The sequence below is a fragment of the Mastigoproctus giganteus genome, chromosome 11, assembly GCF_048544385.1.
Source record: "Mastigoproctus giganteus isolate SK-2022 chromosome 11, ASM4854438v1, whole genome shotgun sequence".
In the NCBI taxonomy this organism is placed as follows: Eukaryota; Metazoa; Arthropoda; class Arachnida; order Uropygi; family Thelyphonidae; genus Mastigoproctus; species Mastigoproctus giganteus.
In genome coordinates, this window is record NC_143585.1 from 109,602,117 (window position 1) to 109,615,524 (window position 13,408).

Below are 13,408 nucleotides of genomic sequence, written 5' to 3' on the forward strand. Positions count from 1 at the left end.
GTTGGCTGTTCGAGGGTTGGTAACGGGAAAAACCTTTTCATGCTGTCGCCAAATAACAAAACCTGCATCCCCGTCCAAAGGGGAGTTTTACATTAGTAAAATATTGTCCATCGCTGTAACAAAATGTAGCATAATAAATATTTTGTTTGCAATTTAAATCTTAATTCTCATAAATTGTCTTGAGCGATAATTTAAGGTATATTTGTACGATTTAGAGCTGTAACACAGATTTAAAATTTCAAGGCGTTAATTCTATTTAAAATTTAATAAGTGGGTAATCGTGCATATTTGGAACGGAAGAAACATGACAAAAAAAAATGATGTGCCGGCCAACAGAAACTTGAAGATTAATACACGAAATGCAAACCGGCAATGTTGAGTCTTTTAGCCAAATGCAGTAACTTGTAGTGTGAAGAATACTTAAAATATCTATCCATGTAAAATTTAACTTCTGATCTAATTTTAACGTCTGTTAAGTTGCGAAACTCGCCTGGATCTTTTGAAGAAGACTGATTGGCCAAATCGGGGCAGAACTCCGATACTGAAATAACAATTAAAGCAATTGCCAGGTTTATTTATTTAAAGGTTTAATCAATTAAAACGCAACCCAGTTTTCGATACTGTAATTTAAATTTCAATACACGTTGAAACAAAACAAAAAACTTTATTAAAAACGAATACAGAATTTAATTAACGTTGTTGTAGAATGTGCTGAAAGCGTCCGCCTCGATCGTGTAGCATTCATTCCCTCGATGCAGAATATGTTCATAAATTGCTCGATTTATTTATATAAGCTTTATTACTCGGATGCACCTCATAGATAAAGTTCCAAATTAAACATACGCATTTTGTGGTGGGAAATCCATATTACGCGAAGCATAGTAAGCGTTGTACTTCTGAAATATCGCGGCTGTAACAGCGAAACGGCCATCCTCTCCACGTTTAGAAATATATCACTCCTGTCCAATGATATCATAAGTCCTTCTACCATAGTTACCACCATGTACAGAGTTGACCAATGGTTTATAATAAATGGACTACCCTGGACAGTAAACCAAATAAAGATGAATCGAGTGAGGTGTGTTTCTTCAAAAGTCCTAATGCTCGAATATGATTTATAATTCCTGTAATAGGTACAGACTCATTTGAGGGTGCCATCTGCAGTAATTTAGTTACTACAGTCACAATGGTAAGAGTTATCGGCTGAACTTATTTTGTACTTCAAAGAAGTTCTTATGTGAAGATCAGAAAAGGATGTTTAATAATATTTCTCGATGATAATTGTGAGATTATCCTCTAATGCCCACAGATAAAAAGTACCGATACTGGACTGTAGGGATGACTTATCGTTTCACCAAAAAAAACCTAAATTTCTTCGTCACTGGAATACGGGTGGTAATGTGCTGTTATCAAAAAAACTAGTAAGTCAGGTTTATACAGATAATGGTGCCAGGGCAGTACCTGTCTTCATTTGAAATATAACACAATTAACTAAAACTATATACTATCTGATAGGTTGCACTTCAACTTCAGGCTAGGAGAGGGTCACGTAAACCGTAAGCAAGGATTTTTTTCGGGAGAAAATTGTGATCGATAGTATAAAATGCTCGTGAGAGATCAGCATAAGTATCAACACTAATATTATCTTCATCGAGGACCACATAAATTGCGGATATGTCAAAAGGAAACAAATTGCGATAATTGATGTCCCAGAAAAAGGCATTTTTATTGATGAGCAAGAATGCGATTAAAATAAAGTTATCTTATCAAAAATAATAACGTAAAATTTTCGACAAAGAATTTAAAACAGGAATCGGAGGTAATTTGGTATTTGGTGCTTCTGATCTCTGCAATGCATCAAAACGAAAAATCTAACTTTTATTAAAACGAAAGTTAAATTCCCAAACACACAATTACCATTTCGAGAAGTTACAACTGCCCATAGATATATGACTCTGTTTATACATTCTCTTTAGGTTCAAATTTGTAATAATGCATTTTCGAATGAAAGAGATACATATTTTCACTGTTGCAGTCTAGTTGCCGTGCAGCGTTGTCTTTAATTGAATTCAGTGCAACCAAATCTTGGTTTAATGAATTGTAACACTTATGCTGCAATTTACGGGTACAGTTGTAATGGATTGTTTTGGGGCGATCATAAGGCCAAGTGGTGCCACGCAGATGGTGTTCTGCTACCTGATAAAAAAAGCCAAGAACGATACAACTGCACCTTTTTGTCAAAAGACTAATTTGGTAATCTACTCATTATCCAATTATTGAAGAAGAAATCATCCAGAGAGATGCTTTATAAAAGGAAAGAGACAAGGATTTTCGACCCTTAGTGTACTTAAGATTCCATTTGAAGTTAATCATTTAGTGACGCAGAATTTCTCATCAGGTTATGCAAGTTAGGATTTCTCAGGCTAAGTGAAAGAAGCTCGGCTAAAAAAATTAAAAATTTGTCATAAGGATCATTAGATTTAACTATGAATTATAGAAATAAAGCACGAAGAGCTCAAAAAACCCCAGAAAGCAATCAAATAGTTAAGATCCAAGGGAGAAAAAAAAAGTGCCTTTTAAGTTAGCGTCCTTTGATGTCTCAATTTGCACAGCAATGAACGCTCTTCGTCCAGTGATCCCAAACTTTTTATCATCCCGAACTTTTTTTTTTTTCTTTTCCGTCCGTGCATGCAGCAGGAATCATATTACTCTTTACCTCTTTTTCTTCTTTCGAGATTCCGGTATCTGTTACCATGACAACGGCCAGCTTCCCGCACAATACGTAACAGGTTTGCGCTAGGGGTCACTCGCCAGCGAGGAAAGTGATTGAATCCATTTTTCGCGTGTGGCCACTGCAAGCGAGATAATTTCGATGGCAACGGGCAAGAAACAGAAAGTTTGCAAGAGTCGAAGCGAAAGGAACCACAATGTTTTCGTGGTTACAAGTGTTATAACGGACTAACATCCTCCCGCACGCTCAAGTACCGATTGCAAGACGAGATTACAAGCATTAAAAAGGAGCCGTTGCTAAACAGTGTCAGCGGCGTCGTTTTGAGTGCGACTCTCCACTTGAAGCTCCGCTTTTGAAAATTTTTCTAACCCAACTAAACATAACCAAGACTTACATATGGCAAGGTTAGGGCAACATATATCGCAAACATTTTTACTATTAATGTTGCTCATCGAGATTACAATAAAGAAGAAAGGAATGGATGTCATATATAATTTTACGATGTGTTTTGGATGGGAGAATTCAGCATTCTGCCTTAAATCGTCTAACCCTCTTAGTGACTTGACTGCAGATCCATCACTTTTCATGGGATGATAATTTATAATCATCTCATGCACTTCTTCGCTACTAGTCTCATCAGTTCATCTAACATCCACCCGAGAATAGTATTTCTTGGTTGGTATAAAAAGCTTAGTTTCTATGATTAATCCTTTGAATGCTTCCCATTTAGAATTTTCACTTGGTAATGTCAGCAGTTGGTCCCACTGAAAAGAACTTCAACTGTTTAAGGCCATTGTATTCGCCTTTGCAAAAGAAATTTCTTTCCTTTTCTCTTTGACAGTAACTATATTTTGAAATAAATCCCACATCAATATACTGTATTATGATCACTGTGTATAGTGGTTCTTTCATTGGAGATTCTTAATGAATAAACAGCCACTGCTGATAATCAGATTAAGGCTATTATTGCTTTGCTGCCTCTCTAACACGCTGGTGTAGAAAGTAACCATCCAAATTAAGAAACAATCTTAATTTCCGCATCCCTTACAAATGAGTGGCACCACGTTTCCGATATCCCTACAATGTCTGCTTTTCATGACCACTCAATAGTACTTCAAATATGTATTGGGTAGTGCTAAAAGATATCATTTTAATACATAGTATTTAAATGCCTTTGGGCACTGCCCAATACGTATTAGTAAATTTGCGCAATCAGATGCCTAAAAAAGGCCATAAATGTATCACCAGTACTTCAAATTCATCAAATTTGTTTAATGTATTCCCAACATTGATGTACACGCAAGTATGCGTAAGCCTGTTTTTTGCTCCCTAACACAACCAGTGAAGACCCCTCACTCCACAATCAGACCTTGCATTCTCCAGCATTTTGCTTTTCAGGCTGCTGTATGTCCCAATAGAAGCAATTCAAGAATCACTCCCATCTCGGCTTGCAGCTACTGTAAATCGATTGTCTCTCTATTCCCCACCCTCTAGATGGCTTCTAAACTAACCAAGACATTTTTATTATTAATAGAAAAGTAGTAGTCCGAATAGCTGTCTTTCCTGTCTTCTTGTAATCAGACCAAAACTCTTGTTAGAGACAACATAATTCCCACCAATTTGGTTTAATATTTGAATTGTCTCAAATTTAAGATTTCAACTTCACGTAAAATTTAATAAGAATATTTTTTGCTAAAATATTACGATTAGTTATTTTTTACATCGCAAAGAAAAATCTTGATTTTTCTTTGCGATGTAAAAGACCAGTAATGAACGAACACAGGTAATGACTGAGGTTTGGTGTACATCAACAAAATTGACTCAGTTTTAGTAAAGACAATAATTCGGTAAACAAATCTTTTTTTACAAAAACTCTGACTGGACGTTACTAAGTCGAAAACATAGCTTATAACCAGTTAATACTTTCACGTAATTCATTTTCTAAGAGCCGCCACTGCCATGCGGTTTCCCTTTTTTTTAAAAGAAAAAATGGATTTTGAGTCTGGCGATTCCTTAATGCAAATCGACCATCTAGGTGGATTTGTTTCCACAAGTTACTTTTAATATGCGGGGCATAAATAATCCAAATTTTCATTTCGCTTGCCAATTCCAGTTTGTATTCCCACCGCATATTTAATACGCAAGTTCTCACTGGAGTGTGCTTTGTCACACTCCAATGAAAAAAACTCCATAATGCCAATTTTAACTTTCGAGAAGCCCGCGCACAACCTCAGACGATGTTCAATAAAACATCAAAAGCAGAAAAAATTAAGAGTCAGGAGCAGTCTTATTGGACTCCGTTCCACCGATGGAGAGTATGGAAACATTCTTCCTGAAAGCTTTCGGGTAATATTACGGTGTATAGGAGGATAACTGGAATTAAAAAAAGAAAATCGTTAATATCGTTCTACAGTAAAGTACGTTTGTTCAAAGGGTAAAGGATTCCCATTGCCTGTTAATTCAGGATCTATATATACATATGAAAGTGATGATTCATGTTTTGAAATATGTATATGTAATTGAAGTTTACTTCGATTTTTAATCTAAATCCTCCCATTTAAGTTTACTGATTGTTTACGTTTTAGTACCGATTAGCATTTCGGATGGTGAACCCATGGCAAGCAAGATATTTGTGCAGTCCGCTACAGATAATATAATCATGTCATAATTTTTAGGTATTAAATTCGAATAACATTTGGACATCTTGAAAATGAAGGGCGCCACAACGGATAGATAAGGAAGGGGATCGGAGAAGAACCATCTAGGAGGATCACTAAGTGGAGTCCATTATGCTCTCTTAGGTATTTAATGTCTGTATATTCTGTTTCTTCTTAGTGGGAGAGGAAATGTATAGACCTCCCAGCGACTAACTTGAAAACAGCGTAAAAAAAAAAAAGACCACAGAAGTTATGAGTCTAACAGAAAGTATCCTTTACCATCGTCAGTGTAAGAAACTGAACCCCAGGCTCTTTTATTTACAAACTGTTAAGGAGAAATGGGTAACTTTGCTCTGCTTGGCAAAGAAAGAATTTTTGCAAAATGGTAACTAACATTTGTTCAAAGGGCAAACTGAAGAAGGACAAGACTGCCTAAGATTAAGTCGATCACATTGATCGGATTATGGCATAATAACGAGCAGAGTTGGTAACTAAACTCTACTGGTTTAGTTCATTTCTGTTAGGTGAATAGCGGTATAATTCCACGTCAGAATAATAAATTGATTAATTCATTCTTCTTTCTAAAAAAATAAATACTCACAGTCTGTGCAGGTTCGGCATACTGGCAAACACCATATCCGGTAGCGTCCTTAGATGGTTGTTGTTCAAACGCCTATTAAAAAACAATCTAAGATTAGTTTTGTTCTGTGAGGATTTAAAGAAAACATTCATGAATCGAGTAAGCACAGTCAGTTGAGCATCTCCACTTCATTCAATTTAAGAAATAAAACTTTAAAGAGGGTGGATCAAAAACACATTAAAAAAAGAGTGCAGAATAACAGAAATAAAATAAAGAGCAAAATTATAAAACACTTCAAAGAGAAGGATCAAAGAAGCTTTTGTGACAACGGCTATTTCGTAGTATAACTGAAAATGTGTTTAAGGTAGAACAAGACCCCTGAATGAGGCTGACGGTGGTGGGGAAGAGGGGAGATTACTCGGTAAACTTTAACAAGAGGTCCTGTTTCGTTTTGAAAATGTTTCCTAACAGTGAATTAATGATCTGCATTTTCTCTCAGTAAATGGACTACACCCCGAGTTCCCAAGAGTAGATTAACTTCTCCCGGACATCTTGGTTCACTAGGCGCAATATATTTCATGTCGTAGGAGTTGCGTTTGGCGGAAAGTGGAGATTTATTTCTTCGTGTTGTTACGTGGCTTTGCCTGCCGACACAGAGGTGTTAAATAACTGTCACAACTGCTCATCTATCTGAGATGTTCGAGAGTAACACTTCTCTTTCATCCTCCTTAAATTCAAAGAGAAAGAGAGAACCCAACGGCGGCACCAAACGGCGGCCGCGTGCGAAGAGGAAGCGCGCGCGTCTGTTCAACAGTTTGTCCCGCAACATCCGCCATACGTCATTTACGGACTGTGGATAGCGACTCGATCGTCAGAGATGCGGAGTAATCACGATGCCGAGTAACAGCGTGCCAAGAGGCAGCCCCAATTTCATTAACTGCTACAGCTCGCCCTTCAGCCAGCCATCTGTGCAGCTATCTCAAGAATGTTCGCCCACCATTTCAACACCACCCCAACAGGAGCATCGATTTTTTTTTTCCCCCTTCTGTTTTGTTCCAAACTGTACAGTAGGTCTCGATATAAAATGGAGCCACTGCGCACGTGCCTCACGCTTGACTAGATACACCCTCATACCCCATTTAACTACGGAAACTAAACGTGAAAAGATCACGTTTCGGAATACCGAGTGGCATCCCCGTTAAACGGCGTGGTGGAGGTTTTTTTTTTTTATTATTCCTTCCTCCCCCTTCTCCCTTAACGCTCCCGTGATCTCGGTTCGGAAAACGGGTTCTTTCTGCTGCATTGGCTTTCACCTGCTGGCTTCTCCGTCTAAGATCACTCTTACTCGAGCTACTGTTGCGTGTACGGATGAACTCCGAGATTAGTTGTAGCATCGCTGTCCTGTTCTGTCTGTTGCTGCTTCTGAAGCTCTGATAACAGAGAGAGAATGTTCAACACGGGGCAGTGAAACAAATCATTAATTCGATTCAAATGACTTTTAATTTGTGAAAGGTTTCGAACCACATTTGAATTTCCCTGTTTGCAAAGGCAGCTACGTCCATCCAAATCAGCTGTCTATTCACTTCTACTAAATTCTTAGACAGGGAGTGTGCAGTCAAGCGTGAAAGGCAGTTCTCATTCGTAGGAGCCCATGTTTTAAAACATTTAGTATTTAAGATTTCAGCATTTGAAAGTTACCTAAGACAAACTTAACTTTATAGAAGAAGACCCAAACTTTGTTTAGGAAATAAAAGTAAAAAAAAAAAAAACTTTCACTCACATGTTCTGCACTCTTGCGTAGCTAAAAAAAAAAAAAAAACTTTTCCTTTTTTTCACACCGCACGATTTTTATTATTTTTCCCCTTCTCTGGAGTGGGCCCCAAGAGGAATTTGGCCGACCTTTTGGCAACATCGGGTGGATGAGAGTCTTGAATTGAGACAGTAGAACCTCCACTGGAACTGGCCCACCTTCCCGTGGTGTGGACGAGTACCCAAAATCATCTTTTCAGTTGATTGATGCTTCTGGGTAGCCAAGAGGGCAGAACAGAATACACACACACATCAACACATTTCTGTCCCTTCACAGAGTTACGAGATGGAGTTGAACTAACGTTCTAAAAGTCACCCCTTAAAAAAACATGTCGACACCTGTCCACATAGACTAAGATTCTTTAATCTTTTAAGGCATAGGGTCGCGCCGTTTTTGGAATTTTACTTGTTATTCCTATTTCTGTCTTCCTTTTATGTAATTCCATTGAATACGTAATTAGTACGAAACTTCGGTGCAAGCAAATTTTGAAACAGTTGATGGCAACAAAATAAAACTGCATCAAATATAACTGCGCATGTACATTCGAATCAATCCCGATTACTGTTATAATCTCTTACCCCTTGTGAATAATAGATAAATTATAATATTTTACCATAAGAGTTGTGGTTGGTTTGGATATTTTTCATTGCATCGACTACCTACCGATTGTGGCCATGTCGTATAGTTTTTGCATTGCACACTGTGTGCATAAAGTCTGAAATCATTGTAAACTTTTTTTAATTATTTTTATTTTAAAACAATCAAATTATCTGCTCAAAATAGCTACCATCAACATGTTTTTGATTCTCTGAATATTTGTAACACCCACACTGACAGACGCAACTGCCTGCCTGGCCAATTCTGTCCTCAAGCTGTTGCAAGTGAATGAACTTTTAAATTTAATAATCCCATGTTGCGAAATCCACGAGAGTCGAATCTCGGATTCCATTCCAAAACCCTTGGGACTCTTCAGCGAGGAAAATTTTCGTCCAACCAGTGTCGAATGGTAAATACATAATGGCGTGGTGTTCACTCTTGCATACACTCGTCAGGTTTGCCTCCCAAGCCATCAAAAGTTGAGGCATTAATTCATTGCCCCAAGAATGTTCATGCAATCCTCTCCAGCTATGCTTTTAAAGAAAAATGGTCCAACAACGATTAATTCCATACCAAGTCATTACCTTCTAGAACTACAGAAGATTTTATGAACCGTACTCTTTAGAATATCCAGCACAGCTTTCTTTCCTGTGGCCTCGATGAATTTGTCCTGGATTGACTGGAAAGAATTAGGCGGGGCATGCTAATTCATTATCTGCTAGAATTGCATGACAATAGTTACGTTCTTGAAGGTTTTTGAAACTAGCCCAATGCGCAGAAACGTCTAATTTCAATAAATTTCTACTTCTGAAATTAAGAGGTTCTCAAGTGTTCATAGGACTCATCAACACTAGAATATTTTCCTCTCTTCTTTTTCTTGGAATCCGTTAAAAAAACATGTAGGAAATCAACACACATTTCAGGTTAAAAACTGGTGGGTCATTTCCTTAAGTGAATCTGTACTTAATGCGGTTTGTTCGAATAAAATATTTAAGCAAAGTAAATTAAGTCGCTAAACCCCCTTTCCCACGTAAAGGACAATTCTAGGCTTTCGTCTCAAAAGAAAATAATTTTAATAAAGAAAGATGCTGCTTAAAACGTGTTCTCATCATCGAGACGAATGAAACTTACTTTGTCTATTAATTGTAGCAAGTAAAATGAGAGACAAGACACGTGAAATAATTTCGAGAGAGAAAAAAAAATCACCGATTGGCTGCACCCCACGAAAACATTCATTACAAAACTGTCATCTCCTACCATTCAAGTAACTGTAATCTAAGAATTTAGTGTTAAAATTGGTCGTTAGATTCAGTAATTCTGTATCTACGTAATCAACAAGAATAACGGCAGGTCTGAAACAGATGTTTTACCCTTAAGTGGCTTCTTACGTACTTCGCCAGTCCATCAGAATTTCCATTCCGCAGTCTTCCATCTCATCGTAGTAGGGCTCACGCAGGGTCATACCTGCCATCAACTGTTCCTTCGCATTCAATGATAAATGAACTTCTTAAAGACATTTAACGTTATTAAGTATGATGGGAACTCTCTATCATCAATAATGACAACTAGTCCTAGCGCATTATACTCCCTCCCGTAGCATGATGCCCACCCACAGTCATTACGAAGCTAATACACGTACCTTAACACGGGCCCTGGATTTTCAGTCGTGGTGGCTACAAACAGTCTCCTTTATTTTAACATCGTGGACTTTTCAAATGGATTGAAACCTCATTTCTGAGAGTCGTCATGAAGGTCTATTATTTGCAGATGACTGAACAGTAAAGTAATACTGAAATCTCTTCTCAGAGTATGGCACCACTCTCTCTCACCCTGTTTTAGCTACAATTCCAATTTCTCATCAAAAACATCTTGAAGGAAAATATATGTATAGCTTCAAGTCAAGCATTTAAATGCTGATATAGAACAATCTTAGATAATCATCACAAATAGATCTGTCAGAATCGCTACAAAATGTGCGATGGAAGTAATGACGGATCGTTTCTGTGGACTAAGTTTCATCCGATTGACTCATAACCATACCAAGGGATTGGTTGATTCAATTTCTTGTAACATAACGGGGCAATTGCCAACTTAAATAAATATGGAAGCAGCCTCTAGAAACATCTCTATTGCTTTGGGTAGAAAAGAAATAGGTGTGAAAACTTAAGCACCGACAATAAAAGAATCGCAAAGCTGTCAATAAAAGGAATTATTAATCGTCTTATTAATTTCCATAATATAAAATTTCATTTAATTACAGTACATTCCATTATTCGAGGTGGTTGGGAAATAAATCTGCCTGGATAATCCCGAATATCCAGCAAAATGAAACCTTTTAGAAACTTTTTTTTTTATTTGTATTGATAAGCTCAAGATTTTACAGCAATAAAGAAGCACTGGAAAATGTAAACAAACAACACCTGTAACGGATTCTAAATCCTTTTAAGAATTAATGAACTCGTACTTTGACCCATTTATACTTGCCTGGACATCGTAGAGATCCCGGTTAATCCACAACTCCATCTACCCTCAAACAGAGTCTTCTGTAACTCAAAAAATCCAAACTTATTTAATTCAGAATATATTGATTGTTTATTTGGGAATTTTTAGGCGCATTGACATCTAGGGCCATAGTGCGCCATCATATAACGTGTAAGATCTGAAAATCTTACAAAAATAAAATATTTTTTTAGACCTTGGAAGTCAGTTTTCCTTTTTGGATTCTTGCCGTTGGTAGAATAATATGGTAATAGCATCAGTTTCAATAACAAGAATTATTCATTAAGAATTGTAAAATTAAAAGGTAGTAGGAATGTAAACAGAAAAATTAGCTTTACATCCGTTAAAACTGAGAACTGTCAGAAAATACTATGGCAATACCCAGCAGGGGGTACGGTGCGACAATCAACTTAGGTTTATGAGAGGTCACGCACCGGAAACGCATACGGCAAAACGCACACTAGTTTCTAAAAATAGATGCTATAGTAGCTAGTGTCACAATTTGTGGTTTTTCTGAAGTGCTATAGAGACAAGCTGTGATGACACAGGAGGAGGTGTTTTGATGCATTCGGCCTACATGAAAGAGCTCAACGGATGTTAACAGGTAGGAAATAAAAAAGGAGAGGGGTATTGTGAATCACGTGCCACTAGGCTGGCTGACCTGCCAAAAAATGAAAGGATAAAAATGAATATAGGAAAGAGGTGATTGGAAGAAACCCACTGTGGGGAGGCGTGGAAAATTCAGGAGTAAGAGATTGTTTTTGGTCGGGTGAGTGGGAGAAGAAGTGCGGAGGGCAGGAAGAAGAGAGTGGGTCAGTGTCAGTGAGTTGGGCAGCAAGATGAGAGTGGGTGAGTGTCAGTGAGTTGGACAGTAAGAGGAGAGTGGGTCAGTGTCAGTGAGTTGGGCAGGAAGATGAGAGTGGGTCAGTGTCAGTGAGTTGGGCAGTAAGATGAGAGTTGGAGAAGAAAAGAAAGGAATGAGTTTTTTTAGATAGAGTAGCCGGTGGAGAAAAGTGGCTAAGTTCTAATGTGTAGTGAGTATGAGGGGTAGATAAGCTTTAAGTGAACAGTTAAGTCAGTGATCTAATAAGTAGTGAGAGAAGCAGTCGAGTAAGTGGGAAGATGAAGTTGGAGCGCCGAAGTCGGTCAGACAGTCAGTCAAAGTAGACTGAGTTTCGAAGTGAGAGACGAACACGTGCCATAGAAAAGAGGGAAAATTTTTCAAGATCCTTAAAGCAGATGAGAAGGAGTCAACTCCATTATGAAGGAACGAGATTGCCTGATATTCTGAGAGCAAGTACGCTGGAGCTGATGAAATCCGAAGCCGGACAAAAAGAGTACAGCCATTCTGATCAGATGAAATTAATGCGTCCATAAAGAAATAAAAAGGTACCCAGGAAGGAATCCAGCATCTTATGTCGAACGCCCCCAGTGATTGTGAGATGCGACCCAGATAGAAAGGATCCCCTACTCGCTTAGAGAAGGATGTACCGTGAAGTCTGCCAAGTTATGTCAGTAAGTGATTAGTTTGTTTAAGTACTCTCAACATCACACCGACTATAGGCACTCGATAACCAGTTTATCAGAACTTTTGATTGAACACATATGTATAAGTAGTACTATATTGTAATGAATAAGTTAGTGAATGATATGAACTGAAGGACATTACCCAGGGCAAGTCATATATATACATAAATAGATTTTGGAAGGGATTAGATATAAAATTTTTAAAGTGATTGATACTTGTTAATATTTGAAAAAAAAAAGGTGAATGACTAAGTATGAATTTTGGAAGGGGATAGACGGATGTCAGTAACCCCCAAATGTGCAAGTAGTTAATTGTAGAAATTTGATAGTATTGATTACCTAGATCAGAGAAGGTTGTAGGCTATAATCTGTTAGAAACCAGAGTAATGATTTATACTGAAATTAAGAGTATCGGAGCTTTATCAATTTGGAGTAGGAATTGTTTTGTAATGAAAGGAGAATGTTAATAGATTCTTTTGAAAGTTAATTGAACTCAGGAGTAAGGAAGTAGAAACATTTTGTTAGTTTAGAGGATTTTGTTATGATTTATGATTTATGTAAAGGAAATAGCCCTCCTTGAGTTTGCTCAATAGGCAAATTACTTTGCTCATTTACATTCTGTTATAAGAAGATGAAATTAAATCTATTTGGTCATGAGTTTAATAAACTGTATTTTTATTATACAACATTTGTGTGTCTCTTTGTTATTCTGAGAAAAAGCCTATCCAAAGGGAATTAAACACATCAAGGAGATTTTCCCCTAGAACTTGGAATTTTCTGTGAAGTAAAATAGTCAGATTGCGCAAGTGGGGAGTTATTATAAAGGGGAGTTATTATAAAGGGGAAATAATAAATAATATATAAAATAACATTATCATAAAAACCACCCCCCCCCCCACAAACGAAAGAAGTGACGATACTCCTTGAGTAAAACATCACGGCATCAACAAGAAACAGCAGATTATAACTGAATATATACAATGAAGGTTCTTCAGTGAGTACATTCG

General features: G+C 37.4%; 1 protein-coding gene across 4 annotated transcripts in view; it reads right to left on the reverse strand.

Annotated features, from left to right (window-relative positions):
• LOC150078344 (protein slit-like) overlaps positions 1–13,408 on the reverse strand; it is a 715,724-nt gene that overhangs the window by 402,503 nt on the left and 299,813 nt on the right. For 3 of the 4 annotated variants that reach the window (XM_090385081.1, XM_090385079.1, XM_090385078.1), the window contains exon 4: positions 5,990–6,061. The exons of the other annotated variant lie outside the window; for it this stretch is intronic. In XM_090385081.1, the coding sequence (XP_090241207.1) occupies positions 5,990–6,061 (72 nt within the window). The remainder of the gene's footprint in view (positions 1–5,989; positions 6,062–13,408) is intronic. 4 annotated transcript variants of the gene reach the window in all.